This window comes from Ovis aries, chromosome 1, assembly GCF_016772045.2.
Source record: "Ovis aries strain OAR_USU_Benz2616 breed Rambouillet chromosome 1, ARS-UI_Ramb_v3.0, whole genome shotgun sequence".
NCBI lineage: Eukaryota > Metazoa > Chordata > Mammalia > Artiodactyla > Bovidae > Ovis > Ovis aries.
This window is the reverse complement of record NC_056054.1, coordinates 16,048,586-16,073,426: the sequence shown is the minus strand read 5'-3', so window position 1 is coordinate 16,073,426 and position 24,841 is coordinate 16,048,586. Positions and strand designations below refer to the sequence as shown.

Here is a 24,841-nt window from a genome sequence, read left to right as displayed (position 1 = left end):
CCCTTTAGAGAGACTGTGCCCTGCCTTCTAGCTCACTTTAGCCCCAACCTCTCCCTCCTCCTTGTACCCGCTCTGTCTCACTCAGTCGTGTGGCCAGCTCACCACTCCTCCCCAACACGCTCCCTCCCTTCTAGTGCCCTGAGCCCCCTATTTGGTCAGGAAGCAGTATTTCTGTTTATTGGATAAATTTAGAGGATAAACGGGGCTTCCCTAGTGGCTTAGATGGTGACGAATCTGCCTGCAATGCATATGACCCAGGTTTGATCCCTGGGTCAGGAAGATCCGCTGGAGTAGGGAATGGCAACCCACTCCAGTATTCTTGCCTGGAGAATCCCATGAACAGAGGAGCCTGGTGGGCTACATGGGGTCACAAAGAGTTGGACACAACTGAGGGACTTCTGCTTTTTTTCAGAGGGTAAATATACCCATTTTACAGCCCCGAAAGCCCCTCCGTCTCTGAGCTGCCATAACCACTCATTCTCTTGCTCCAGGGCCTCCCGGCCTGGCTTCTGGGTGAACAGCACTGTGAGGCCGCTCACTACCTCACAAGGCAGCTTCACTGCTGAGTCTTCATCGTATGCAGAGTCCAAGAACAACAACTCACCTATCACCTTGCCTGAGATGCCATTTCATTTCCACCACATCCCCTCTCCTGGAATCCAGAGCAGAGGGATATGCCATCTCCTTTCAAAGCTGTGCGCTGAGTTCTCAAGTGCTTGGGGGAAAACTTCAGGTTTCAGAAATGCCTACAAAAAGGCTGGAGCCACAACCCAAGGGGTCACGTGCTAAATGGTCAGAGTCAGGCAGCTCAGCATCTCCAGTGGCAGGACTGGAGGGGAAGCTGCTGAAGGCAGGGGGTCAGACTGTGTCGTCCGTAAGAACACTGGGGTCAGAGCTGGGTTCTGGTTCCTGCTTCACCACTTTCAAGCTGCCTTTGTGACTCTGGGCAAGACACACAACATCTCTGCTTCTGTTTCCTTCTCCATCAGATGAAAATAATAAGACTCCCCTGATGAAGGGATTGTGCAAGATTCTCTGTCTTTTCCTTTGAATCCGTGAGTCTCAGAGCTGCAGCATAAGAATGAAAACAGACCCAGAAGATTCTGGCAGCTCCACTCCCTTCCTGGGAGCCTCACTCCCCTCCTGACCCAGGGCAGTGGAGCAGGAAAGCTGCTTCCAGGCGATGGTTCGGGACCCCTGGTGCTGAGTAGTGATCTCAGGCCCCCACAGCCCTGGGCCTCAGGCAGTCAAGCTCAAGGTCTCTCTAAGACATTTTGGAATCCACAGAAACAGCTTTTTTTCCTTTTCTTTTTTTTTTTTTTTAAGACGAAACCAAGCATTTTCCAGACTGGCTGACATCCCTGGCTCGTCAGAGCAGAAAACAGGCAGGTGGTGGGGCTCAGACAGCCGTGAGTCAGCTGTACCCAGGCAGCGAACTGTCTTGCAGGCTAGGCACAGGCAGGGGGCCGGGAGGGCACTTCCTCTGCGGCGGTAGGGCTGCCTCAGCTGGAGGGTGGAGGGGCCAGCAGACCTGGGAAGCAGGAGCATGCCCCTGGGCGCCCCACCATGCATTTCTGGCTTCCTTCCCTGGCTCTTTGCAGGGCATTTTTCTGCAGCTGTCAACACCCTCAGTCCCACCCAGCACTGGCAGCCTTTCAGGAGGACTGCAGGAGAGCAGTGCTGTTTCCCTCTGTCTGCAGTCTTGCAGGCCCCTGGGCACCCCAGAGAAGGAAGGTGCTAAGGAAACCTTGGTCAGCGTCACCTAAAAGCATCCAGGCAGCGTCTGTGCAGGGACAGGGGGACAAAGTGGAAAAGTCCCTGGTGGTGTGATCTTGTCCACATCACTTGAACTCCCTGAGTCTTGGTTCACATTTGAATAAAATGGGAACAGTGGCCAAGGGCTGGTGGGAGGGCTGAATGACCTCAGGCCTGTGGCAGTGACTGGTGCACCTAAGGGCAAAGTTTGACTGTTTTCGCTGGAAGGGAAGTGCTTTTTCCAAGGTCGCCCAGCACGTTCACGCAAGAGCCAGGACTCAGACCTGGCTCTCACGCTGACCTCTCTATGCACAGAGCGGTCCCTACCAGAAAGTGGGGAGTGTTCTGGCAGCCAGTCCACTGTGATTGGGAGGGACTGGCTCTGTGCTGCGTCCGTGGGGAGCCCACAGTGTCAGGCTGAACTTGTGCTCAGGGACTCATGAGAGCATCTTGGCTGAGGGTCTCTAGCAGACATGAGGAAAGAAGGCCCTGGCTTGGCTCCCATCTCTCCAGCAGTGCCTACCGAGCACTTACGGGGCATCAGGCACCGTGCTAGGCCCAGGGCATGCACCAGTGGATGAGGCAGATGTGCCCCCCACCTCCATGAGGCTAATGGGGACCACCCTGTCAGAGGCCACAACAGTACACACAGCTTGACAGTGCTGTGAGGGAGGAGTGGGTGGGACCCCCAGGCCCATGGGTGTATGTGAGAGGGCTCTGAGGGAAGGGGCCTATTGGCAGAGCCCTGAAGGAGACAGACAGACAGTAGCAGGTGGTGGCAAGGGTCGGGGGAGGAAGAGGAGGGAGAGGTGGAAGGCCAGAGGAAAGGGGCTCAGAGGCACAGGATTACATTCGGTGTGGTTGGCAGAGAAGTGCTGTGAAGGGAAGAGCTGGAGGGGTAGGTGGACCAGGAGGTGCCCCGGGGCCTTCAGCACCCGCTGAGTGAGGGTGGAGCTTTATCCGGAGTGCAGTGGGTGGGCCCTTGGGCTGGGCAGGATGGGTGGTATTTGGGGAGAGTCCCCTCTGGCTGTCTCGTGAAGACAGTATGCAGCAAGGTAGGAGAGAGGATGGTGGTCTGGCCTGTGGCCGCCGGGAGGTGGGCCTCCCTGGAACGCATGTCCCATGTGCCGTTGACAGGCCGTGGTGATGGACTGACCGACAAGACTGAAGGATGTGGGGGCACTAGGGATGCTGGCCTGGCCACCACCGGGTGTGCCTGCCATTTACTGATGCGGGGACCCAGGAGGCAGTGGTACATGTGGGGGGCGTGGAAACAGGATTCTGGGAACGTGGGCTGCAAGGTGCCTGAAGACCACTCGGGAGACTCCGAGAGGGCAGCTGGATGTACAGCAGGGCGGTCAGAGCTGGAGAGACATTCAGCATCCAGGGGGAAAGTCAGGTGTGTGTGGAGGAGCTCACCTGGAGGCAGGTGTGAGGGGAGAAGCGTGCAGGTTGGCACCGGCGGGGAGCGTGGGGGTGCAGAGAAGGAACTTGCCGAGGAGACCCAGTCACCAAGCCAGCAGGTATCTCCAGATGGTAGACAACAGGGCTGACAGGATAAAGCCACTGTCAGTCAGATTTAGCAGCCCGTGACAGTCACAGGAACAGTCAGCAGGGGAGCTGGGATGGGGTGGCGAGGAGGCGTGACTGCCAGCAGGACAGCCCTTTCCAGACTTGGGCTGAGAAGGGAAGCAGATGGAGTGGTCGCTGGAGCCGGCTGGGGCCTGGGGGGCGGGAGCTGCTGTTGCTTGGTACCAAGAGGACTGAGCTCATGTGCACAGTGGTTGATGTGTCCAAAGGTGGAGACCTGAAGCTGCTGGGGAAGGGGTGCGATCTTATAGGGTGATCCCTATAAGGGACCATCCAACCTCCAGCACAGACTGGAGGGACTGAGCCCCGGCTGAGAAGGGGAGGAGGGCCCAGCCGACACTGGACAGCTGCCCCACACCTGTCCCTGGACTTGGTCCTTTGGGAACCACCAAGCTGCACAACCCCAGTACTGGCCTTTGAGGAGCAGAGAAGTCAGAGGCTCCAGGCTGGCCAACCAGAACTACCCTATCCAAGTCCTGGGAGCCCAGGGGCCACCCTTCCCCTGATCTCCATCACCTGGACCCTGCTGATTGCCTCCTTCTCTCACCTCTTTTCTCTGGCTCCCCAATCACGTTCTCTTCTGGTTCCTTATCAGGATCTCTCTGCTTGGGGGTGGCTTTTTGGCACCATCTTTCTACCCACCCTCACCTTTGGGTGCTTTCTGGGCCCTCTCACTATCCTTCTTCTGTTTTCATACTCTCTTGAATAGTCACCTGCCTCCTCACAAAGCTACACGTCCCATCCTGAGTCCCATGGAATTCCGGTTGTGTGTGGGCATTTCTTCAGTTCTCTCATGAGCATCTCACGTTCAGTAGTTCAGGACTAGAATCCTGTACCATTTCTCTCGAAGCCCGTGGCTGGTACCACCTGAGCTGGCTAAGTTGAAATCTTTGTTCCTCCTGCCTGGTGCCCCCTGTATCATCCAGACAGCCACCAGGGTGAATGCATTCTACATCCAGAAGGCTTCGAATCCCTGTTGTACAACATGCGTGTCCTGTACCCAGTTTCTCCTCTTGCAGACCATTCCTCATGGCACCAAGGAAGTATCTTCTGTTGAGACTTTACATTTACCTTTAAGACAGCTTTAACCAAGTCTCAGTTTTTTGGCATGGCATCCAAGGCTGATGGTGATCCAGTCTGCCCTGCCCACCAAACTCTCCAGGCATCTTAACACTCATGCCTGTGCTGCTGGGGACCTCCCTTCTTGCCTCCCGTCTCTCAGCGTCCTTTCTAGCCTCTCCCAACCCAACGTTGTGTCCCCAGCAGGTTGGCACCTTCCATGCAGTGTGACAAAGTGGCGTCCGGGGTTGCATACCTGCCTTCTCACCCCACTCCCCAAGTCACGCACCTCCCTTGGGGGCTCGAGCAGAGTCCTTCCTCTGTGTACGCGTGTGTCTCCCTTTGGGCGCCCAGCTGTGGTTTAAACTCGCTATTGAGGGAGAAGGAAGGGGCTGAGAGTAGCCAAGGTCGATGGACTGTCTGCCTGCTTCCGAGCTCTTATGTTCAGAGGGAAGTGCACATGCGGTAGAGACTGGGGCAGCCGTTGGCCTGGGTGGGAGGGGGGGAAAGACGGGGACCCATAGGCTCCATCGTGATTGGAAGTGAGAGGGGAGAGGCTGTCATGGAACCTCTGAGCAGGGCAGAGTGGAAGTGGTGTGGTGTGTGCGTGCAACTGAGCGTGAGCGCTGGTGATCAATGTGCCTCTACCTGCCGGCTCCCTCGCTCAGAGTCCCCTCCTGCAGGCCCATCCTGGTGACATCCTCTCAGCTGTGAGCTGATGGTCCCAGCAGAGCAGGACTGAGTCCCAGCCACTGTCACTTCCTCACCCTCCCCTACCCCAAGTCCCCTCCCTGCCTCTCTGAAGCCGCACCCAGAGGCTGGGTGCCAAACCTCCTGGGTGGGAGGGAGATGTACAGGTGAGTGTGGGCACAGGCAGGCCTTCTGCTTGGCTTAGGAGGCAGACTCTGCAGGCTGAGAAAGCCGCACCTCTCCTAAGGCACCTATGCCCTCAGACCCTGGGTCTCACAGTCAGAAAGCTCTTCTCCTGGAATTATGCCAGGATTCCCTCCATGGGCCCAGCCGCAGCCTTCCCATGCCTGTCAAGACACTCGCACATCTACAGTGTTAGGCCAACGTGCCGTTCGGACAAGGACAGTATCGAGTGAGCTTGTGGGACTCATGGGTTCCTTCTAAGTGGAAATAAGAGCATTCTGATTCACAGCCAAGAACACAGTGGCCCTGAGGCTCAGCAGGCAGGCCGCCACCCCAGGAGGCTCCTGCAAGCTGTCGGTACTTCCTGCTAGGACCCCAGGTGATCCCCGGAGAGAGGCCAGGTGGCTGGAATCTGGGTCCTGAGAGCTTCCCGCTTGCCTCAAGACGGAAAAGACTGGGGAGAGGGCTTCGGGCCCTGGGTGTCTTGACTCTGAGGACCGGGAAATAAAGCGCCCTCCGTGCGCGTCTGGTGGGCCTGCGAGCGGACTGTTTCGGTGCTGGTCGCCCCTCGTGGGGGATGGACAGGCTCTGGGGCAGGCAGATTCAGAAGTTGTGTCCCTTTCTAGCTGTGGGAGCCTCGGGTTCTCCGTGGAGGTTGTGACTGAGTGTGGGCAGGTGTCCGGCAAGGGGTGAGCACTGGCTCAGCGGTGGCTGCCGGAGCTGTGGCTCTCATCTGTTTTAGTCTCTTTGTTACACGGTGGCCCAGAGCGGCTGCTCTTTGGAAGCAGAAGCTGGTGCTGAGGCTGGATCTGGGCCAGAGACCCCCTGTGCCCCTGCGGCTTTCCTCCCGGCCGGGAGCACCAGGGCCTGCTGCCTCTGAGGGAGAGGAGGGGGTGCGCCCCCCGCCCCCGTCTGAGGTCAGGGCAGGTGCAGGGCTCCATGGTGGATCCCCCACCCCTGGTTTTCTCTGCTCCGCGTCCCCCTCTCCCTCGCCCCTAAGAGCCGGATGTGGCCAGGAAGCGCGTGCATCTTCTGAGGTGGGAACCTGCCTCCTCTCCTCCTGTTTTGTTCCTTTACCATGACGCCTGTTGCTCATAGGTACAAATCAAACGAAGAGTATGTGTATGTGCGAGGCCGCGGCCGAGGGAAATATGTTTGTGAGGAGTGTGGAATTCGCTGCAAGAAGCCCAGCATGCTGAAGAAACACATCCGCACCCACACTGACGTCCGGCCCTATGCGTGCAAGCACTGTCACTTTGCTTTTAAAACCAAAGGTAAGAGACGGCCAGAGGAGCACTGGCCCTGCCCGCTGCAGGGAGCTCCCCTCTGGGAGCTCCAGCACAGAGCCCGGGGCCTGGGCCTCTCTGCCTGGGGCCTGAGCAGCCCTGATTTCCGGGCTCCGCAGTTACAGAGCAGCCCGCTGCAGACGGGTCAACGGCACCATCGGCTGCCCAGCCTGTCCTCTTAGAGCCCTCGCTGGCCCCACCCACCCTCCACCCATGCGATTCCCACCACGGCCAGGCGGTGGCACTCTAGCGCACAGCTCCTGGTTTTGTATTTGATCTCATCACCCCGCTTCCTTTTGCATGCCTCCTTAGCCCTTTATCCACCGGCCTGATGAGTTCCAGCATCCACACTGGTCACTGCCACTCTTGAGTTTGGAAATCCATTCCACCCCGAGCCACTTAACACACTCGCATGGTCACTTCTCATGCCAGACTTTGCCTCCACCTCGCCTCACCACTCAGACGGAGTTCCGGCTCCGCCCAGCTTCTCCGCAGCCCTCAGCACTGGGCCCGGCTCTCCCCTCACCCTGACTGGCAGCCCTGTCATTCCTGCCCAGGCCACGCAGCACCTCAGGGTCAGCTCAGGCTCTGGCAGTCACCTGTGAGAGGAAGGCAGACTGGCCAGTGAGGGTGTGAATCCAGAGGGCTGTGTTGGATGATGCGGGCAGCCACCCAGGACCCAGGCGTGAACCAGTGAGGCTGAGTCGGTGAGACTTGGACAGAGCTATTCTCTACTCCTTCCACGGGCTGCTCCTACAGAAAAGGCATTGTGACCCACTTCTTCTTTCCTGGTAGCCGAGTAGACGAAGGTGCCTCAGAGGGAGGCCTGGGCTCTCAGTAACCCTGGTGGCTTCAACCTCTTGTGCTTGGCAGATTCCTGGCTCAGGATTTGGGCACGAAGGTCCTGCCTTCTCCTTCGGGCAAGTTGGGGGCCTCCACGACAGCCCCCTCCAGGGCCACGTGGTTTTTCAGTGGATGCAACTTGACAGCAGGTTTGGCTTTGGTGCCCATTAGCCTTCCTTTTGTGGGTATAGCTGCTCCGAGAGAGAGAGGCTGAGTGGCTTTGAGGAGGCCCCTCTGGACTTTGAGTCTTCCTTCTTCCTCCTCCTGATCTCTTCCATTCTCTCAGTGCTAGGTTGGAGGCAGTTTATCTCACCCCCTTGCTCACAGCCCCCTCTCTGACTGGGTGCTCATCTCTGGTCTCCTGACCCCGTTAGCCTGTCCTCCTCTGTCCTCGGCGCCATCATTCCCGAGTGGAACTCTAACCTTTCCGCCAGGGTTTTGGTTTGAATACAGGCGACCATCGTCCTTCCTTGCCCTGACCCTTTTCTTTCTTGGTGTCTCATCAACAGCAGCCCAGAGGGCCCAGAGAGGACCGGTAGGCCTGCAGCCCGCCATGTGCAGGACAGGTCACCTAGCGGGCCTTGGTCCTAGTCATGGGCTCCATGCCCCACACACCCCCTTCAGCCCCACTTCCTCTGGCCTTAGGGAGCCAGTTGGGACTTTCTGGAGGAGAGAGGTGGAAATTCAACAATTGGATAGCCATTGACCAACAATTCAGAGAATGGTCTTTGACTCTGAACGCCAAAAGCCTTTTGTCCAAGCCCCGCCATGAAGGTAAAGAAAATGAGTCCCCTCCCCGCCCCGCCCAAGCCAGAAATGACTGTTAAAGCTGGAGCTGTAACTATCAGCTGGGACCCATGCCTCTGGGGCACAACCCCCACCACGTTTCTCTCTTCCCCTTGTCTGGAGGGACTGGCAAAATCAGGTGGCCAACCAGGTGGCCTCCAGAGTGGATCACTGCTGGCCCAACTCCCAGGCTGTCCAGGGGACCATACCATCCTGTTCTCAGCGTGAGGAGCCCAGTCCTGAGAGTGCCCCCTCCCCCCAACCCCCAGCCCAAGGCCACGCAGAGCTGCCCACCACCTCGGGGAGCCATCATCCTCTATGTGAGACTGGAAAGATCCATTGAGCCAAGTCCCCAGCCAGAGCAGTCTCCCAGAGCAACCTCTATTCAATTCTCTCTGGTTTTATTGAGAGCAAAGGCCTGGTCTTTTTCTGCCAAGTCTGAAAGAGGTCTGGGTCCCTGGCAGGAACACCCCTTTTCCAGGAGATTTCTGCATTGGAAGCCACATAGCTGAGGTATCTGCAGCCCCTTCCTGGGTCCCCCCTGAGCCCTGGAGGGCTCAGTGGGCCCACGGAGTGGCAGTGGGCCCTCTGAGTGCCCAGGGGCAGAGCCTGGGATGAAACTGGGGGTGGAGCTCTGAAGGCCCCGCCTAGGAGGATTTCCTCGCCCCCTGTGATGGGGCATGTTCTGAGCTCTCTGCCAAGGCTCCTAGAACCTTCTGAAAGACAAAAGCCTTCCAGAGCCAGAGCAGTGAGTGCATCTGAGATAGTGGAACCTCAAACTCTGGGAGGTAGAGAGGGACTCATATGGGCGGCGACAGATGGAAGCAGAGCCAGCTCACTCTTGGCTCTCTCTGCACGAGGCAGGAGAGTGAGGGAAGCCACGAGACGCTGAAGCTCCCTAGACCCTTCAGCCATCAGCGCAGATACCAGAGGAGACACCCTCTTCTCAGGGCTCCTGCCTCTGTCCATCTGCCTCCGTCTCCTCCCTCCCCTCGTCCCCAGGCTCAGACTCACCAGGCTGCATGAGAGATGAAACTGGGCCCGATGGTCTTCAGGGCCCTCCGTCGCCACTACCTGGCGGCACCGGCTAGGGAGCCTTCCTGTCCGTCTCTGTCTGCCTGTCTGTGTCTCCGTCTCCGTGTCAGACGTTGTGACAGCAGCTCCGGTCCTGGGTGCAGCACCGGCTTGTCTCAGTGAGTGAGGCCGGGGAAGACCCACTGGGATGTCCCTGTGGAGGTCTGGGGCCCTGTGTCCTCTTCTGAGAAGGTTCCCCGAGGCCAGCAGAAGGGCTGTGCTGGGTACAGGCCCTTGCGTCGATCGCCTATGGACAGAGCTGGCAGTTTGGAGCAGCCCTCAGGGGCTGAGGGAGGGTGGTTGGTCAAAGCCCAAAGCCGAATGGGGTAGACACGGTCTTCAGCTGATGCTCTTGGTGGAGGATCCACCTGTGTTCCAGATGCCCATCATTTCCATCCGCTTGCCTTTCCTCCTTCATTCCAGGACGGTCAGGTTTGGGGTGAGAGGGCTGGGGTGATGTGAAAAGCTGTGAACTCTGCTTGGAAAGCTGAGGCTCTGACCCTTGACAAAGAAATGGTGTCCAGGCCAAAAAAAGATACCTGCGGCCATTTGGTTCGCCTCCTTCAATTCACAGAGGAGCAGGCAGGCCTACAGAGGGGATACTCAGGGAGGGTGCTGGGTAACACTCAGGGCTGCACATCCGCCCCTATGTCCCCATGGCCTGTCCTGGCAGCCATGCAGACTCCCAGCTCCTCCCTGCAGCCTCTGGGGCAGGGGCAGAGGAGAAGCTGGCGTCCAGGGGCTGCCTGGAACCCTCTCCTGGGATTGCTGAGCCCAGACAGACTGGTGAAGGCATTTACATCTCAGCCATCATCTCAGCATCTCTCTCTCCTCCACAACCAGCGCATGGCTGTGGCAGAGTCTCCCAGGTGCTCAATAGACACTGATTGTTGGGGGGCACGGGTGGTGGGGAACACACAGTATGGGAAGGAAGGAGGGTCCACACAGTGGCATTTGCTCTCTGCCAGGCACGGTCTGCTGCCACTCTATAGGTGTTTGTCAGCTTCTCCCAGCATCCCCATGAGGTAGGTACAACTTTACAGTTGCAGAAACTGGGGCTCAAAAGGTTAAGACGCTTGCCCAAGAACACATAGCTAGCAAGTGACAGAGCCCAGACTCAGACCCGAGGCCACCAAGCTCCTACATGTCTTTGCCTGTTCCACCAGTATGGAGCACGCAAGGCATCTGCAGTCCTAGGACCTGGCTCCAGACGGGGCTCTGCACTAGCTGGCAATGTGGCTTTGGCTGTTTGGTTCTCCGTGATGGTGAACAGGAGCTGTCCCAGAGCATCCCGTCACCTGAGACAGCTGATTATCTCGTCCAGGGGAATCATTAGGACCTGGGCCAGGAGTCAGAACAGAAGCAGGAAGACCCTGGGCCTGGTAGGGGATGGGTCACATGGTCTGTGAGGTTCCTCCCATCACTTTACTTCTGTGATGAGAAGAACATTTCCCATTCATGGTTATTATGCGCCCATAGTGTGCTCAGCACCTAACTTGGTTGAGTAAGAGACCCAACCCTTCCAGACAGAACAAGTCCAACAATAATGTCATAGCCAAAATGAGCAGTGTGGATAGTCCCCTGGGGTCTGGGGTATTCAGAGAATGGCAGGCTGGTCTCAGAACCTCAGGGGACATCTGGTCTCTCTGGCCTATGGAACACCGCAGCTGCCTTGACCGCCCCTTGACATCCTGCTCAGGCTTTGCCTACTCACAACAGTGGGGCCAGAGGCCCATGATGTTGGACAGGGATGTTGGGGGTCCTCCGGCCCTGGGATGACTGGAAGTTATGGCTCTGCTCCCCATTTGGCCAGGAGTAGAAGATCCAGGTTTCTGTCCGGTTAAAGGAAGAAAACCTGAGGGAAGGATGGAGACTAGGACGAGCAGGAGGGAAGGGGCAGGAAACAGCTTCTCTCCATCGCTGCTGCCCTTGACCTGCACACCTCAGGCAGCCTCAGCTTAAGGCTCCTGTTACCTCTGAGCAAAACCCTAAGGTTCCTTAAAATTCCCAGAATAATTAAGAAAAACCCTTTGGTTCCTGCGTGGGTGCTCTCTCCCTAGTCACCCACCCATCCTCCCGTTGGTCCATTTCTCCCATCCTCCCATCCTCCCATCCTAGGAGCTTGTCTTCCTCGCCATTTGCCTTCCCATCTTCCCCTCTCGTCTGCTTCTCCGCCTCTCCCACCATCCACCCTTCCGTCCTGCCCGTCCTTTCGTCCTCCGCTCTGTCCGCCTTCCCACTTAGGTGCGCTGCCTCCATCCCTCCATCCGACCAGCCCTCTCCCACTTGCCCAGGTCTCCTCTCCCATTCTCCATCTTCTTGTATGTTTAGTGATCTACTTTCCATCTATCCTTCTATTTATTTTTATCCTCCATCTGTCTATCCATCTGCTTATCTGCTCACCGAGGATCCCACCCATCTGTCTGGATTCTTCCTCTTCATCCTGTTTGTTACTCCGTATTCCCTCTTACCCACTTCTCCATCCATCCATATATCTGTCCACCAGTCTTTCTATGCATCTGTTCCTGGAGTCCATTCTTCTCTCTTCCATCCATCTGTCCAAACCTGCTAATAAGATGAGTGAGACAGAGTTCCTGACTCAAGGGCCTTGTGATTTATTATATGAAGGACCACTTGGAAATAAAGCAATCTCTAGAGCAACAGTGAGCACATCACAGTTGGAGGCGATTGGTGAGCCCAAAGGAACATCCTGAGGCATCTGGCCTGCATCCTGAGGCGAGCTGGGGCTCCTCTTCTGGTCCTTTGTAGAGCGCTCCTGCCCCTAGGGCTTTGTGACCTGTGAAGCGCTGTGCACACGTCAGGAAGAATCGGTGTCGCAGAGTTTCCCCTGATTCCACAGAGCTGCTGCCTCTGCTCTTCAGCCCACTGTGGACAGAGACAGCCACCCCTCGAGGGCTTTGTAGTCATGGGGAGGATGGAGCCTTTGCTCAGCCTTCCCTGTGTCCACCACCCTTGGCCATGTCTGCATGGCAGTGACTTTGGAGGCCCAGGAAGGGGACATGACTCTCTAAGGAAGTCAGGACTTGGACCCCAGCCTTGTGGCCCCTAGGTCCCTGTCTAGCAGACTTTGCTACACCTTCTGCCCTTTCTCCATGTCTATTAACAGCAGTAACTTTGTCCTGGTTCCTCCTCCCAAACCCTAAGATCCCTCCCTGTGGGCTGGCCTAGCAGTGTCCTCAGCCAGAAGGACATCCTCAGCACCCACTCCCATGCTAGTTCGTGGGCTGGGTTCCTGCTCTCATCCCAGCATTTGAAATGGTCAGTAATCCTGTCACCAACTCCTGGGCCCAGGGTTAAATCAAAGGCAGGAAAAAACTTTTGCATATGACTTGTCTTTTAATCTCCTTTTGTTTTTTTAACCAGCATCTCACTTCCTCATCATACCCTCTGTCTGCTCACAGCCCCTCACCCACCCTACCCAGCTCCTCTGTACCATCCTGCACCGCGGCCGTGGCTGCACCCGCCCCCCGACCTGAGCACCCGGGCAGAGTGTTGTCCTGGCGCCTGCCCTGCCAGGCGCCACACTGGCCCCCTGCCCTCCAGCAATGCCTGAGTCTGTTCTCATTCCTTTGCAGGGAATCTGACTAAGCATATGAAGTCGAAGGCCCACAGCAAAAAGTGCCAAGAGACGGGGGTGCTGGAGGAGCTGGAAGCCGAAGAAGGTAATGAATTGCCAACTCCCTCCTCCCCCTCCCCCTCTGCCCACCTTCCCCTCCCTCCCCGGCCCCCCTCACCCGCCCTCCCCCTCCTTTCTGTCCTCCTTGCCTCTACTCCCCTTCTCCTTCCTCACCCTCTTCCTCACCCTCTTCTCCAGTCTCCCCAAATACAAAGAGGCAAAGGCTAAGTTTACAGAATGATGGCACCCACGCCCCTCCTTCTTACAGCACGCGCCTGGAGCCAGAGCACTTGCGCCACTGTCTGTCACGGAGGTAGAGCACCCGGCACCCAGTAGGCGCTCAGTGAATGTATGGTGGTTACATCAATACATGAGTAACTATAGTCAACACTGATTGAGCATCCGCTCTGTCAGGCATGCTCTAGACACACGCCGTGGTTATCTTGGCAAATCCTCACAGTGACGCAGTGAGGTCCACACTCCACACCCCACACTCACACCTCCACACTCTGGACAGGGGCTTGATGCTCAGGTCTTTTAGAGCTAGGGGCTTTCAAGAGACCTAAAGCCAGGCAGACCTGACAGCCCCCTATCACCTCTCAATCCCATTCCACATCCCAGCCCCACACCCCAGCCTCAGTCCCCAGTAGCAAGATTAGAGCCATATTAAGGCCATTTTCTGTGAAGACAAGGCAGAGTGGAAGGTGAGTCCAAGCCAGCATATCTGGATGGGCCCTGTCAGGCCTCAGCATCCAAGTAGGAGGCCAGAGCAGCTTTGAGGAGTAGATAAGCAACCAGAGATATTCCTTCTGCAGTGAGCAAACCTTTGGCCAGATCCCCTAAAATCAGAGTCAAGAGAGTGTGGGAAAAAAAAGGTGTGTGTTCCTGTGTCTTATTTTTTTCTGTTTATCTGATTTGGGAATGTATGTGCAGTGTTAAAAACAAGTTAGATCATATTTCCTTTTAGGTGAAATGAATCAGCTTTATTGAACAGAATACAGTGAACTCGGAGCTGTGGCCTCCAAAATGAGAATGTGGGGTTACTGAGTTGATCAAGAAAGTACATCAAGCCATTTACAGATGTCTTATTAAGTCCTCATAACTGTGGTAGAAACTTGTGTCACTCCTTTTTAAACTGAAGACATTTAGTAAAGCTCAAACAGATTATGGAAGGTGCCTGAGGTCAGACAAAAACCACTCCATGTGGCACCATGGCACTCCAGTGCCTGGTGGGCTGGACAGGGTAGCTGCACCCAAGCCCAGAGCCCTGCCTGGGTGGGAGGCAGGGTGTGTCCTCTAGCACCGCACCAGGGGTCCGCTGGGTAAGTTCAGCTTCATTTTCCCAGCGAGGCCAAAAATGATGACCAGATGACCTTATTTGAGAATGCATGAAATCAGTGCAATCGTTCTAGAAATAATTCCTGCCAGCACCAGCCCTATTCTGCGTCCTACTCTGGGTGCTAGAGATTCTTCGATGAATGAAATATAGTTCCTGTCCTCAGGAAGCCTGCATTCTAGAGGGGAGCCAGGTAGTGAACAAATGTGGAATAGGGCGAGGGCCTTGGGTAGGAAACGAAGCATCCACGACAGGTAGGGAATGTTCAGGTGACGTGAGCCGCGAACATGAGGCAGGGGGTCAGGAAGCCATGTGGAGCCTGGGGAAGGGCTCTCCCTGCAGGTGGAGCAGCAGGTGCAGAGCCCCTGAGGACAAGAGTCCGGGGAAGTCAGAGACCGCTGTGGCTGTGAAGGTCAAGGGATGGATTTAGCCGCCTGCTGGAGCGACTGCCCTGACTCTGTGTGCAGAGGATGGCCGGTAGGGGGCGCGGCTGGAGGCAGTGATGCAGGCTGAGCACGTGTTGGACTGAGTGGGCGGAGGGACGTGGAGAAACGTGCTGTTAGGTTTTGCTGACACATCAGGGCGCGGGGCGGGGGGAGGTGGAGGGTGAACGCACGGGAATAAAAGGGCCAAGGATGATTTCCGAGGTTTATGGCCTAGGAAACTGGAAGGATGGAGTTGCCATTTCCCGCGATAATGAAGATTCGGGGAGGAGCTTGTCTGTTAGACGCGAAGTGGTTGGGAGGTGGCCAGGCCGGCGCCGCAGCCCCGCCCCTGAGGGTGAGAAGGTTGAGCACCAGCGCCACCGTGTGGCCAGACCCCCTCAGCGCCCCGGCGCGCTTCCTTCCACCCGTCCCCTGGCCCCAGAGAGGCGGGACTTTGTGGAGATTGACAGTGAGGGGCATTAGGAATGGTTGATCCGCAGGGGCCTTCCGTAGAGCTCTGCAAGAGCCCAGATGTGGGCGGCCTGGCGAACCTTGTGCTGGGCAGGGGACTCTTGGCTTCCGTCACTCCTGAGCTGGGTGCCTAGGGCAGGGCATCAGCCCTCTGTCCCGCAGCGTCTTCATCTGTTACAAAGAGACTTTAGGATCTTTCCTGCTTAGTATCAGGAGCCGCTGATCCTGACTCCCTAACTGGTAGCACTATCCCCTGACCTTCAACTGCAGCATGACATCCTCGCCGTGCTGCCTGTGTGTTGAGGTTGTGGGGTACTTGGGGTGACAAGAGCTGAGGTTTATTGGGTACTTACTAGGTGTCAGACCCTCACAATCCTCCCAGCAGCTTCATGAGGTGGCTTTTATTACCCATCCCCCCACCCATTTTACAGACAAGGAAACTGGACCCAGAGAGAAAAAGTAAATTATTCGACATTGCACAGTAAGGAAGGGGTGGGACTGAGATTCAAACCCAGACCATTTCCTGCTTCTTGGTGCATAAAAACATTTTTAAACTGGCAGTGTAATGATGTAGGGGTTATAAACCTTAGTCCTGACTCAGCCGTTGCTTTCTGGGTGACCTTGGGGAAACATTTGCCTGCTCTGGGCATGGGTTTCCCCACAGGTTGATGAGAGGTGAGGCTAGGTGAACTCCTGGGGCTGAAGTCTTAGGGCAAAGCTTTAAGGTACGTTTTATTCCCCCCTCGCGACCCCGCTTTCTGGTCCCCAGCCCCTTCCCCCTTTCTGGCCATTCTGCTCCCAGCTGCCAGGAGTCATGCCCTTGGCCTCCCTTCACCTGACAGCTCCAGCTCCACCCCACAGGCTTTGATCTACATCCCCTTGCATGCCGACTGTCTTCCATTGTGTGCCTCTTACTGCTGAGCGCTGAGCTGTTTGAAAGCACAAATGCTGGGCTTTCTGGTCCCAGTGCAGCTTGGCATAGTGGGGTCCAGAAGCATGGTTGTACCAGTGACCCGAGTCAGCTCGTGTGTCCAGCTCTCTTAGTTAGTAGTTGAGTGAATGCTGACATGAGCTTAGTGTTGGGCCAGCAGGACCCAAACCCTTAGGAGCCTGCCAAGTGGGCAAGATGTTAGTGGAGCTCTCCCCAGAGTCCTGATTGCTGCCAACTTCAGAGATGCCCAAACTTGGCCTGTGTCCTGTTATAGCTGACCCCGCTGGTGGAGCTGCCCCACCAGAAGTCAGACCAGGAGGCTGGTATTTCAAAGCTCTACTCTCCTCCCCAGCTGGGAGCACCAGGGGTTCTACAAGCACCTTCTCTGGACATGAGTGGCTGGGAAGAGGCCCTCTCTGCAGGCTGAGGTCAGCTTAGCCAAACCTTCCCAGAGAACAGGGCCTGCCACGTGCCAGATGCTGTTGTGCCAGGCATCAGCAGCGTGGCCGCAGTGGCAGGTGTGTGAGTAAACTGACCGTGCCCAGTGCTGCTGGACCTGCCAGCATTGCTGCTGTGTCCCAGAATAATAGATGTCTCCATGAATGCGTTGAGTGGCTACAGTTATTAATATTTGAGCCCTTGATATGCGCCAGGCTTGTGTTTCCTCCTCCTAGCAAACCTTATGAGATGAGACTGTCATATTCATTTGACAAAGATGGAGACAGAGGCCCAGCAGAGTGACTTAACTTGCTCTTGGTGAAGCCAGGACTGAATACTAACCAAAAAGAAAAAGAAAGAAAAGGTCTGTCTTGTTTGCTGTGGTTTGATGCCAGCCCTATTACTTACTTTACCTGGGCAAGGTAAGGTAAACCCTCTCATCTCAGTTCCCTGTCTGTGACATGAAGATAGGAATAGTGCCGACCGGGCAGGATTATTTGTGGATTAGGTGAATTAATGCACATGCAGGCCCTAGAACTGAACCTTAACATGGTAGATACAAGGTCATTTTTGCTCTATTTACAAAGCGCTCCCATACCCTCAACGATCATGGCTGTCAGGTGGGGTTTGTGGCACGGAGCAGCGTGGGGGCTGGCTGTAACCTCAGGCCTCCTGTGTCTGTCCCTCAGGAACCAGTGATGACCCATTCCAGGACTCGGAAGGGCGAGAGGGCGCAGAGGCCGTGGCAGAGCACCAGTTTTCAGACCTGGACGACTCGGACTCGGACTCGGACCTGGACGAAGACGAGGATGAGGACGAGGAGGAGAGCCAGGACGAGCCATCAGGCCCGTCCTCGGAGGCGCCCCCGCCTGGCCCGCCAGCCACGCTGCCGGCAGACTCCTCACCTGTTCAGGGCCCTCAGCCCACAGAGGCCACCCGGGGCAGCTCGGTCTCAGAAGCCGAGCGCTCAGCACCCGGCAGCTGCTCCACATCCAGCCAAAGCATCCTGTGCCTCCCCCGGCTGGCACCGGCTCCCCGGAGCCCCGTGGAGAAGGACATAGGCTCGGCCCTGAGCTCCCAGGCCCTGTCCCCGAGGAGGCCGTGGTCCCCAAGCAAAGAAGCAGGCAGCCACCTACCACTAACCCCAAAACACTCACTAACCAAAAGCGACTTGTCTCCCCAGCGACATTCACCGGCCCGCGAGCCACTGGCCTCAGCCCCGAGCCCGCCTGGCCCCCAGACGGGCCCTCTCCCCTGCAGGTCCCCAAGACTCGAGCTGTCTCCTCTTGCCCTCCACCCCCTGGGAAGGGAACTGCCTCCTCGAGCACGCCTGCCCCCCGAACGCAAGGGCACTGCAGACCCAGGCCCCCCCAGACACTCGCCCACCAGGAGATGGTCTCCAGGCCAGGCCGAGTCACCACCACGGTCAGCGCTGCCAGGGAAGTGGGCCTTGGTGGGGCCGGGCAGCCCCTCGGGTGCTGAGCGTGGCCCAGGCTCAGGGCTGGCCCCCCGGGCTCTCTACCCGCCCGCGCCTCTACCTCACAAGCTTCTCGGCAGAAGCCCAGCGGAGACCTGCACCTCCACGTGGGTGAGTTCCTGTCCCCCAAGTGGCTGATGGGTGGGGGGCCGCGAGCTCACACCTCGCTGAGGGTCACTGCCGGAGCTGCACCCCTGCCAGTTCAGCGGTTACCAATAAGGCGTGCATTGGGCACCACTTACACCAGGCACTGTGCTGGGTGCCTGAAACCAGTCAGTCGTGTGTCAGAAGCAGCAGAGCATGGACTGTGGGGCTGGACTAAAAGGAAGTGAACGTGGAAGTGTTAGTTGCACAGTCACGTCCAACTCTATGGACTGTAGCTGGCCAGGCTCCTCGGTCCATGGAATTCTTCAGGCAAGAATACTGAAATGGGTTGCCATGTCCTTCTCCGGAGGATCTTCCCAACCCTGGGATCGAATCCAGGTCTTCGGCATCACAGGCAGATTCTTTACCGTCTGAGCCACCAGGGACTACCTGGTGGTTTTTAAATTCTGGACTACCCAGAATTAAATCCAGGTTCCGTCACTTACGAGCAGTGTGGCCTTAGATGTGGGTATAAATACTCATGCCATCTCCTCCCACCCCATATCCACATATTCTCTGAGCAGATGGCAGAGCCCAACCAAAATCTCCACATCTCCACCATGAGCCACCAGCACCCTCCGAGTCACTTCAGCCAACACCATCACCGTCACATCGCCGGGGCCATCTGCTGTCAGTACCCTCCAGCCCCCCCCCCCATAAGCTTGATCACCCTTGTCACAACATCGCTGTCACCACCACAGTCACGATCCCCAGCACCGACGCCGCTACCATCGTCGGCTTACTTTCCCCTCCCAACACCTTTTCTGTCACTGGCTGTCACGACCGCCAGCAGCGTCAGCACCATCACTCAAGAGATTCAAGCTCCAGGAGTAGCACCATCCAGGAATCTTAACTTGTTTTTTAATTTGGGGCTCAAGTTAAAATTCTTGGTGGTGAAAAAGTGAAAGTCGCTCAGTCGTATCCGACTCTTTGTGACTCCATGGACTGTATAGAATTCTCCAGGCCAGAATACTGGAGTGGGTAGCCTTTCCCTTCTCCAGGGGATCTTCCCCACCCAGAGATCAAACCCAGTCTCCTGCACTGCAGGCAGATTCTTGGTGGTGGGAGGAGGTTAAGAGCCTGGGTGGGAACTCATGTTCAAGGGTAAAGTTGGGTCAGTATTGTCTGAGGAACAAGAGAGGCAGCAGAACCAAGAGAGAGGGCCAGCACATGGGAGCCAACGGAATGGGCAGCCCCATTCTCTGAAGATGAACGCGCCAGCCAGAAGCGTGGCGACCTTGGTTCCTGAGTGTGCCTATGGTCACTATAGGGCTGGGGATGGCCCATTCCAAAGAGGGCATCCACCCAGGGCACCACCGTAGGCAAGGGTTGGGACTCAGTGGTGGCCCAGCTCAGCCAGGACCTGCTCTGTGATCTCACCGAGCCCCCTCCTCACTCTAGTCCTCAGGGTCTGCAGGTGCCCAGCAGGTAACCCTCGCCTTCCTCTGTCTCCTTTTCTGACCCTAGCAGAAGGCCGAGTCGCCAAGTCCGTCCTGTTCACCTGCCCCCGCTCATCCTCTCTTCTCCCGACCTTTCTCGGCCCCCCATGACTTCCACGGCCACAGCCCGGCCCGGACGGAGAACATCTTCAGCCACCTGCCTCTGCACTCCCAGCGCTTGACCCGCGCCCCGTGCCCCCTGATTCCCATCGGCGGAATCCAGATGGTGCAGGCCCGGCCGGGGGCCCACCCCATCCTGCTCCCCGGGCCCAGCACAGCCTGGGTCAGCGGCTTCTCAGGGGGCGGAAGCGACCTGACGGGGTCCCGGGAGGCCCAGGAGCGAGGCCGCTGGAGCCCCAGCGAGAGCTCGTCAGCCTCTGTGTCCCCCGTGGCCAAGGTCTCCAAATTCACACTCTCCTCGGAGCTGGAGCCCAGGGACTACCCCATGGAGAGGGGGAGGACGAGAGGGGGCCTGGGCAGACCTCCCGACTGGGAGCCCTGTGTGGCCCAACTGCCCACAGAGCCTGCGCTGACGCACAGCCCTTGCACCCCACCGGAGACCTCACCCCGGGTACCCCCAGGCCACCGGGCAGAGTCCTGGAGCCCCCGCCTGGAGTCACCGCGGCTGCCGGCCAACCCTGCAGCCTCCACCACCCCACCGCTGGACCGCAGCAGTTCCATGGGCTGCCTGGCCGAGACTGCTGCTCGCTTCCCAGCCCGGAGGAGGAACCTCTCCGGGGAACCCAGGACCAGTCAGGGCTCCCCCCAGCCCTCGGGAAGTGGGGGGCCCGGGGCACCTCCACACCAGCCCGAGGACCAGGGGCCCCGGAGCACTTAGCCTCTCCCTGACCACTTCAGCATCTGGTTTCTGGTGTTTGGCAACAGACATTTCCAGCCGACTTCCTCGAGTCATCTTGCTATCACGGGCTCCGTGTCCCATCTGTTGATCTTTCCAAGCAGCTTCTGCTCAGCCCCCGTCTGTCTTATCTTCCCACCTCGTATGCAGTTACCTGTGCCTTTTTCTATGACCTTTTGTTGCTTGAAAAGAAACAAACAACACACACACAGACATTAAAAAAAAAAAAACAACCCACGAGGAGACGGAGGCTGTGAATATTTAGATGGGGCCTCACCCTGGGCCACTGCGATCAGTAGCCACCCACAAAGCTGGCAAGAGGCAGTCAGTTGCTGAAAGAAAGGGGATGCACTGAGGGAGAGACAGAGGGGAAAAAAAAAGAAACTTTTAAAAATATATAAGTAAATGTAAAAGCAAGCACTCCTATGTACAGAGTTTATGGTTCCTATTTATTGCTGCTTCATCCCACCCCAGCTAGTGGCCTCCCCGGGTTGCTAGCAGAAGGGTCAGCGGCCCAAGGCAGAGGGACAGGCTGGGAGACTCCATGGGCAGGCCCAGAAAACTCCAACTTTCCTTTTCCAAAGACAAGGTAAATTTTCCTAGGATTTCAACACGAACTATTTGGAGCAGGTAGAAGGTAGTTGCTGGTTGGGTCCCCAGGGCTCCCAGACACCCTGGTGGTCTGAATCGTGATCCCATTCTGGCATTTGACCTGTAGACAAATCCCCCCACCCTGGCACCTCTACTCTGCACCCTGCCCTCAACCTTTGGACTGGGGAAGGAGCCCTGACCACCTGTCTCCCGGTTCCTGAGCACCTGACCTCGGCCTTGCTCTCAGGGCCCCAGCCGTTGCTGCGCCTTTGTTCTAGTAACTACCCACAAGGCTGAAGGGACAAGGCCTAACCCCTGGGGGTCAAGATCCAAGGTGCATTGCCTTGCCATTCCCAAGGCCAGGCTTGGGCTTCATTTCACATTTGGTCCCTGGGGTACAAAGGGCTCTATTTCCTCCATGACTGGGCTTTTCCGGTACTTGGCACTGGAAGTTTCCAAGGACTCACTTCTGGACCTCTTTGCAGCAGGACCAGTCCTCCTATTGCTGTGTCACACACTGTCAGGCCTCTACTATCCCCAGGAAGTACCCAGAACCATGACTGGTGGGAACTGCCCAGGCCTCCTATTGGTTGGCTTAAATCTCTTTTAAAAAATAAAATTATATATGTGTATATATACATATATATGTATATATATATGTGTATATATATATATGTCTAGAAAGAGAATGGTGTTTGATATTTCCCCTAGCCTCCTATTGTCCGAGGTCATTTCAATTCTTCTCCAAAGCAATCAAGAATAACTAGTGCCTCATTCCTCATCCCCATCTCCTCCTTTAAGAAGCTGCCCTGTTATTTTCTGGGGCAAAAGCCTGCTTTGTAAAAAATAATAATAAATAATAATAACATGACTAGAAATTAAAATCCCAAGTTGAAATATAGAACTTGAACTCTAGCTCGTTTACCCAGCCCTAGGATAGGTGGGGTTTTCCACAACCTCCAGAAATGATTTTCTTTCGTCTCTACCAGGAGGAGAAAGCACAAGGACCATGGTCATAGCCCAGCCAGTCTAGGTGCTAATGCCGCAGAGCAGGGACTTCCTTGGCCGGTCCTCATCCCTCAGCCAGGCTATATGACTCCTGTGGCCAGAGGGGGCTCCTGGGCTGTTGAAGTTGTTTAGACAGGACACCATAAGGTGCAGAGGCGCCCCTGTGGGCTCCTACCCTTGGGCGTAATTCCCTCTTCCACCAGTTCAGGACCTTTCCCTCCTTGGACTCTGCTGCCAGGACAGCTAGCCAGGCCACCTGGTTCATTTCCCTCTGGCTAAGACAAAAAGGGGACAACAGGGAAGGACTTCCCTGGGAGGCCGGCAGCTGGGCTCCAGGGTGCTGAGGCTAGGGTTAACCAGCACTTCCTGGCTGCCTGACCCAGGGTCTGAAGCTCTTGGTCCCCTTGGAAGAAGGCTAACAAGCCCAGCCTTGGCTATGCTGGCACTGGTGGGTCCTGGCAGAAAGCTGAAAGGAGCTCTGGGCCCCAGTCACAGACTTGACCAGAGGCTGGGTTTTTCCTCACCCTTGCTTTCCAGCGTTACCCCTGGGCGGAGGTGAGGGGCATGGGAAGGTGGCTGCCTGAGGACTGGAGACTTCAAGGGCCGAGGCCTGGGAGCTGTATAAAGGGCATTGCTTCAGCCCAGGCTTGAAATCTTCCTGGGCAAGATCTTCCAGCTCCCAACCTACAGAGCAGCAAACAGGGGGCTCTGCTAGAGCAGCCCCTGGCCTTGGGGGTAGCCAGGCCCCTCCTCCAAGCCCTGCCCCACAGCTCTCCCCAGGGCATCTTTCCTCTGGTACTCAAACAGCCAACTGCTAAGGTTCCTTCCTGGAGGCCTAGTCATGGCTGGTGGTGGCCAGCAGGGGAGAGTCAGGCACAGGCAGAGGGGATGGGGACCAGGAGTCACAGAGACCCATTTCTCAATGACAGACACAATGTGCAAGCAATCTAGCCAAAAGGCGGTTGTCCTACACAGGCACCCAGAGAAATGGAATTGATGCCACCCGCCTGGGCTGTGTGTCACTGGGCATGGCTCTCAACCCCTCTGCCACACTCCACTCCTGCTCCCCCAAACACAGAGCTCCTAGCCCACACACACACCTGCATGATAAGGGGCAGACTCTCACGTCACACCCTCCTCTCCTGCCCTGCTCCCAGTCACGTGCACATTTCCAGCTTGCTGTGACACTGTTGTCCCTGTTAAGGGACACAGTGGAGAAAGCAGTGCTAATTGTCGGCACAGACACTTGTCGCTTGTTCTGCCGAAATGTGCAGGGTAGTCATTCCTGGATACAGGCCGGCTCTGGTCCTTGGGTGCTGGCAGCCTTGGGGGCTGGAGACCAGCTTGCTGGGGTTTCAGAGCCAGCCCTTGTCATGGGGATTCCAAGCCAGCTGGCCCCCAGGCCTACCCTCCAAGATGCCCTTCACCCTCAGGACAAGCTCAGGGTCATTCTGGGCACTAACCTGTTCCTCTCCAAGGCACCTTTTACAAGCCTACTCCCCCTGCCCCACCACCCGCCAAGGCCCCGACCACTAAGACCCTCCAGGAAGTCAACAGCAGCGAACTGCCCACTCTCCCACCTCCATCACCTCCAGACCCAGCAGTCCCTCCACCTCTCTCTGTGTTAACGAGTCTAAAAGATTTAATTTCTGCTCCATCCTCACCCAACCCTTTTGAATAAGAATAAGCAAGATAACTGAGCTGAATTGCTTTCTAGTCCTTTCTCCAGACAAAACCTCTTCAAAGTAAAAGTCCTGCCTGGGCAGCCGTCCTTGGAGACAGATCTGCAGCACTGATCAAGGGGAGAAAGTTCCCAAAGACCTGTTGCACCAATTCTGCTCCTGAGTCGCGAATCCTGTCTGCTTTCCATCAGAAAACCGCTTTGGCACTTATGATCACTTTACTAAGCCTAGTGTTAAAAAAGGAAGAGAAAAGAAACAGAAAAAAGAAATGTATAGGCAAATGTAAGATAACATGCTCTCTGTAAGATAGAAATTTGCCTTTTTTTTTTCCCTAAAAGGTGTATGTATTCCGTATGTGAAATTGTCTGTAGAGAGTTTCTATGTTCTTAAATGGCAATACATTCCAAAAATTGTACTGTAGATATGTACAGCAACCACACTGGGATGGGGTAGTTTTGCCTGTAATTTTATTTAAACTCCAGTTTCTCTACTTGCATCTTGCAATGTCGGTATGGTATATATATCAGTGCAAAAGGAAAAACAAAAACAAAAACTCCCACAGGTCTAAAGCACAGAGTCTGATGTACAAAAAAAAAAATACTGCTCAGTATTGATGTGTGACCTTTGTTGTAAATTACATCTGTACTGTGAATGAGAAGTTTTTACAAGTATAATAATTGCCTTTATTATAGCTCTGGCTGAGTGTTCAGCCTGAGGATATTTTTTAAAAAAAAACAGCACGTTGGAATAAATTTGAAAATCCCAACAGAGCCCTGCTTGCCTGGCTCATGATTTTTCTTAGGGCTGTAGAATGTCAGAGCTGGAAGGACACTCAGAGTCCCAAGTGCTTCTTTTGCTACAGAGAAATCAGGGCCAGGGAAAGCAAGTGGCCAGGCCATAGTCACACAGCCTGGGATTCCAAGGGCCCTCCCTTCCAGGCTTGGCAGGAGGCACGGGAACACGGCCATGTGGTTTGGGGTCTATATTCATTTCCTAGGGCTGCTGGAACAAATGAACAAACTAAATGGCTTAAAACAGCAGAAATGTGTTCTCTCACATTTCTGGAGGCCAGAGGTCTGAAATCAAGGTTCCTTGGGAGGCTCTGAGGGAGGATTTGTCCCAGACCTCTGTCCTCACTTC

The 24,841-nt window shown here is 56.0% G+C and overlaps 1 protein-coding gene across 8 annotated transcripts in view; it reads left to right on the top strand.

Moving 5' to 3' along the window:
• HIVEP3 (HIVEP zinc finger 3) overlaps positions 1–24,471 on the top strand; it is a 544,861-nt gene extending 520,390 nt beyond the window's left edge. For 6 of the 8 annotated variants that reach the window (XM_042246556.2, XM_060397829.1, XM_042246552.2 and 3 more), the window contains 4 exons: positions 6,376–6,551; positions 12,863–12,949; positions 17,194–18,092; positions 19,593–24,471. In XM_042246556.2, coding sequence (XP_042102490.1) covers positions 6,376–6,551; positions 12,863–12,949; positions 17,194–18,092; positions 19,593–20,402 — 1,972 coding nt within the window. In that variant the 3' untranslated portion in view covers positions 20,403–24,471. Of the gene's footprint in view, positions 1–6,375; positions 6,552–12,862; positions 12,950–17,193; positions 18,093–18,649; positions 18,756–19,592 lie in introns of all 8 variants that reach the window. The other 2 variants (XM_042246574.2, XM_027968494.3) reach the window with 2 other exon arrangements.
• The last annotated feature ends 370 nt before the right edge of the window (positions 24,472–24,841 follow it).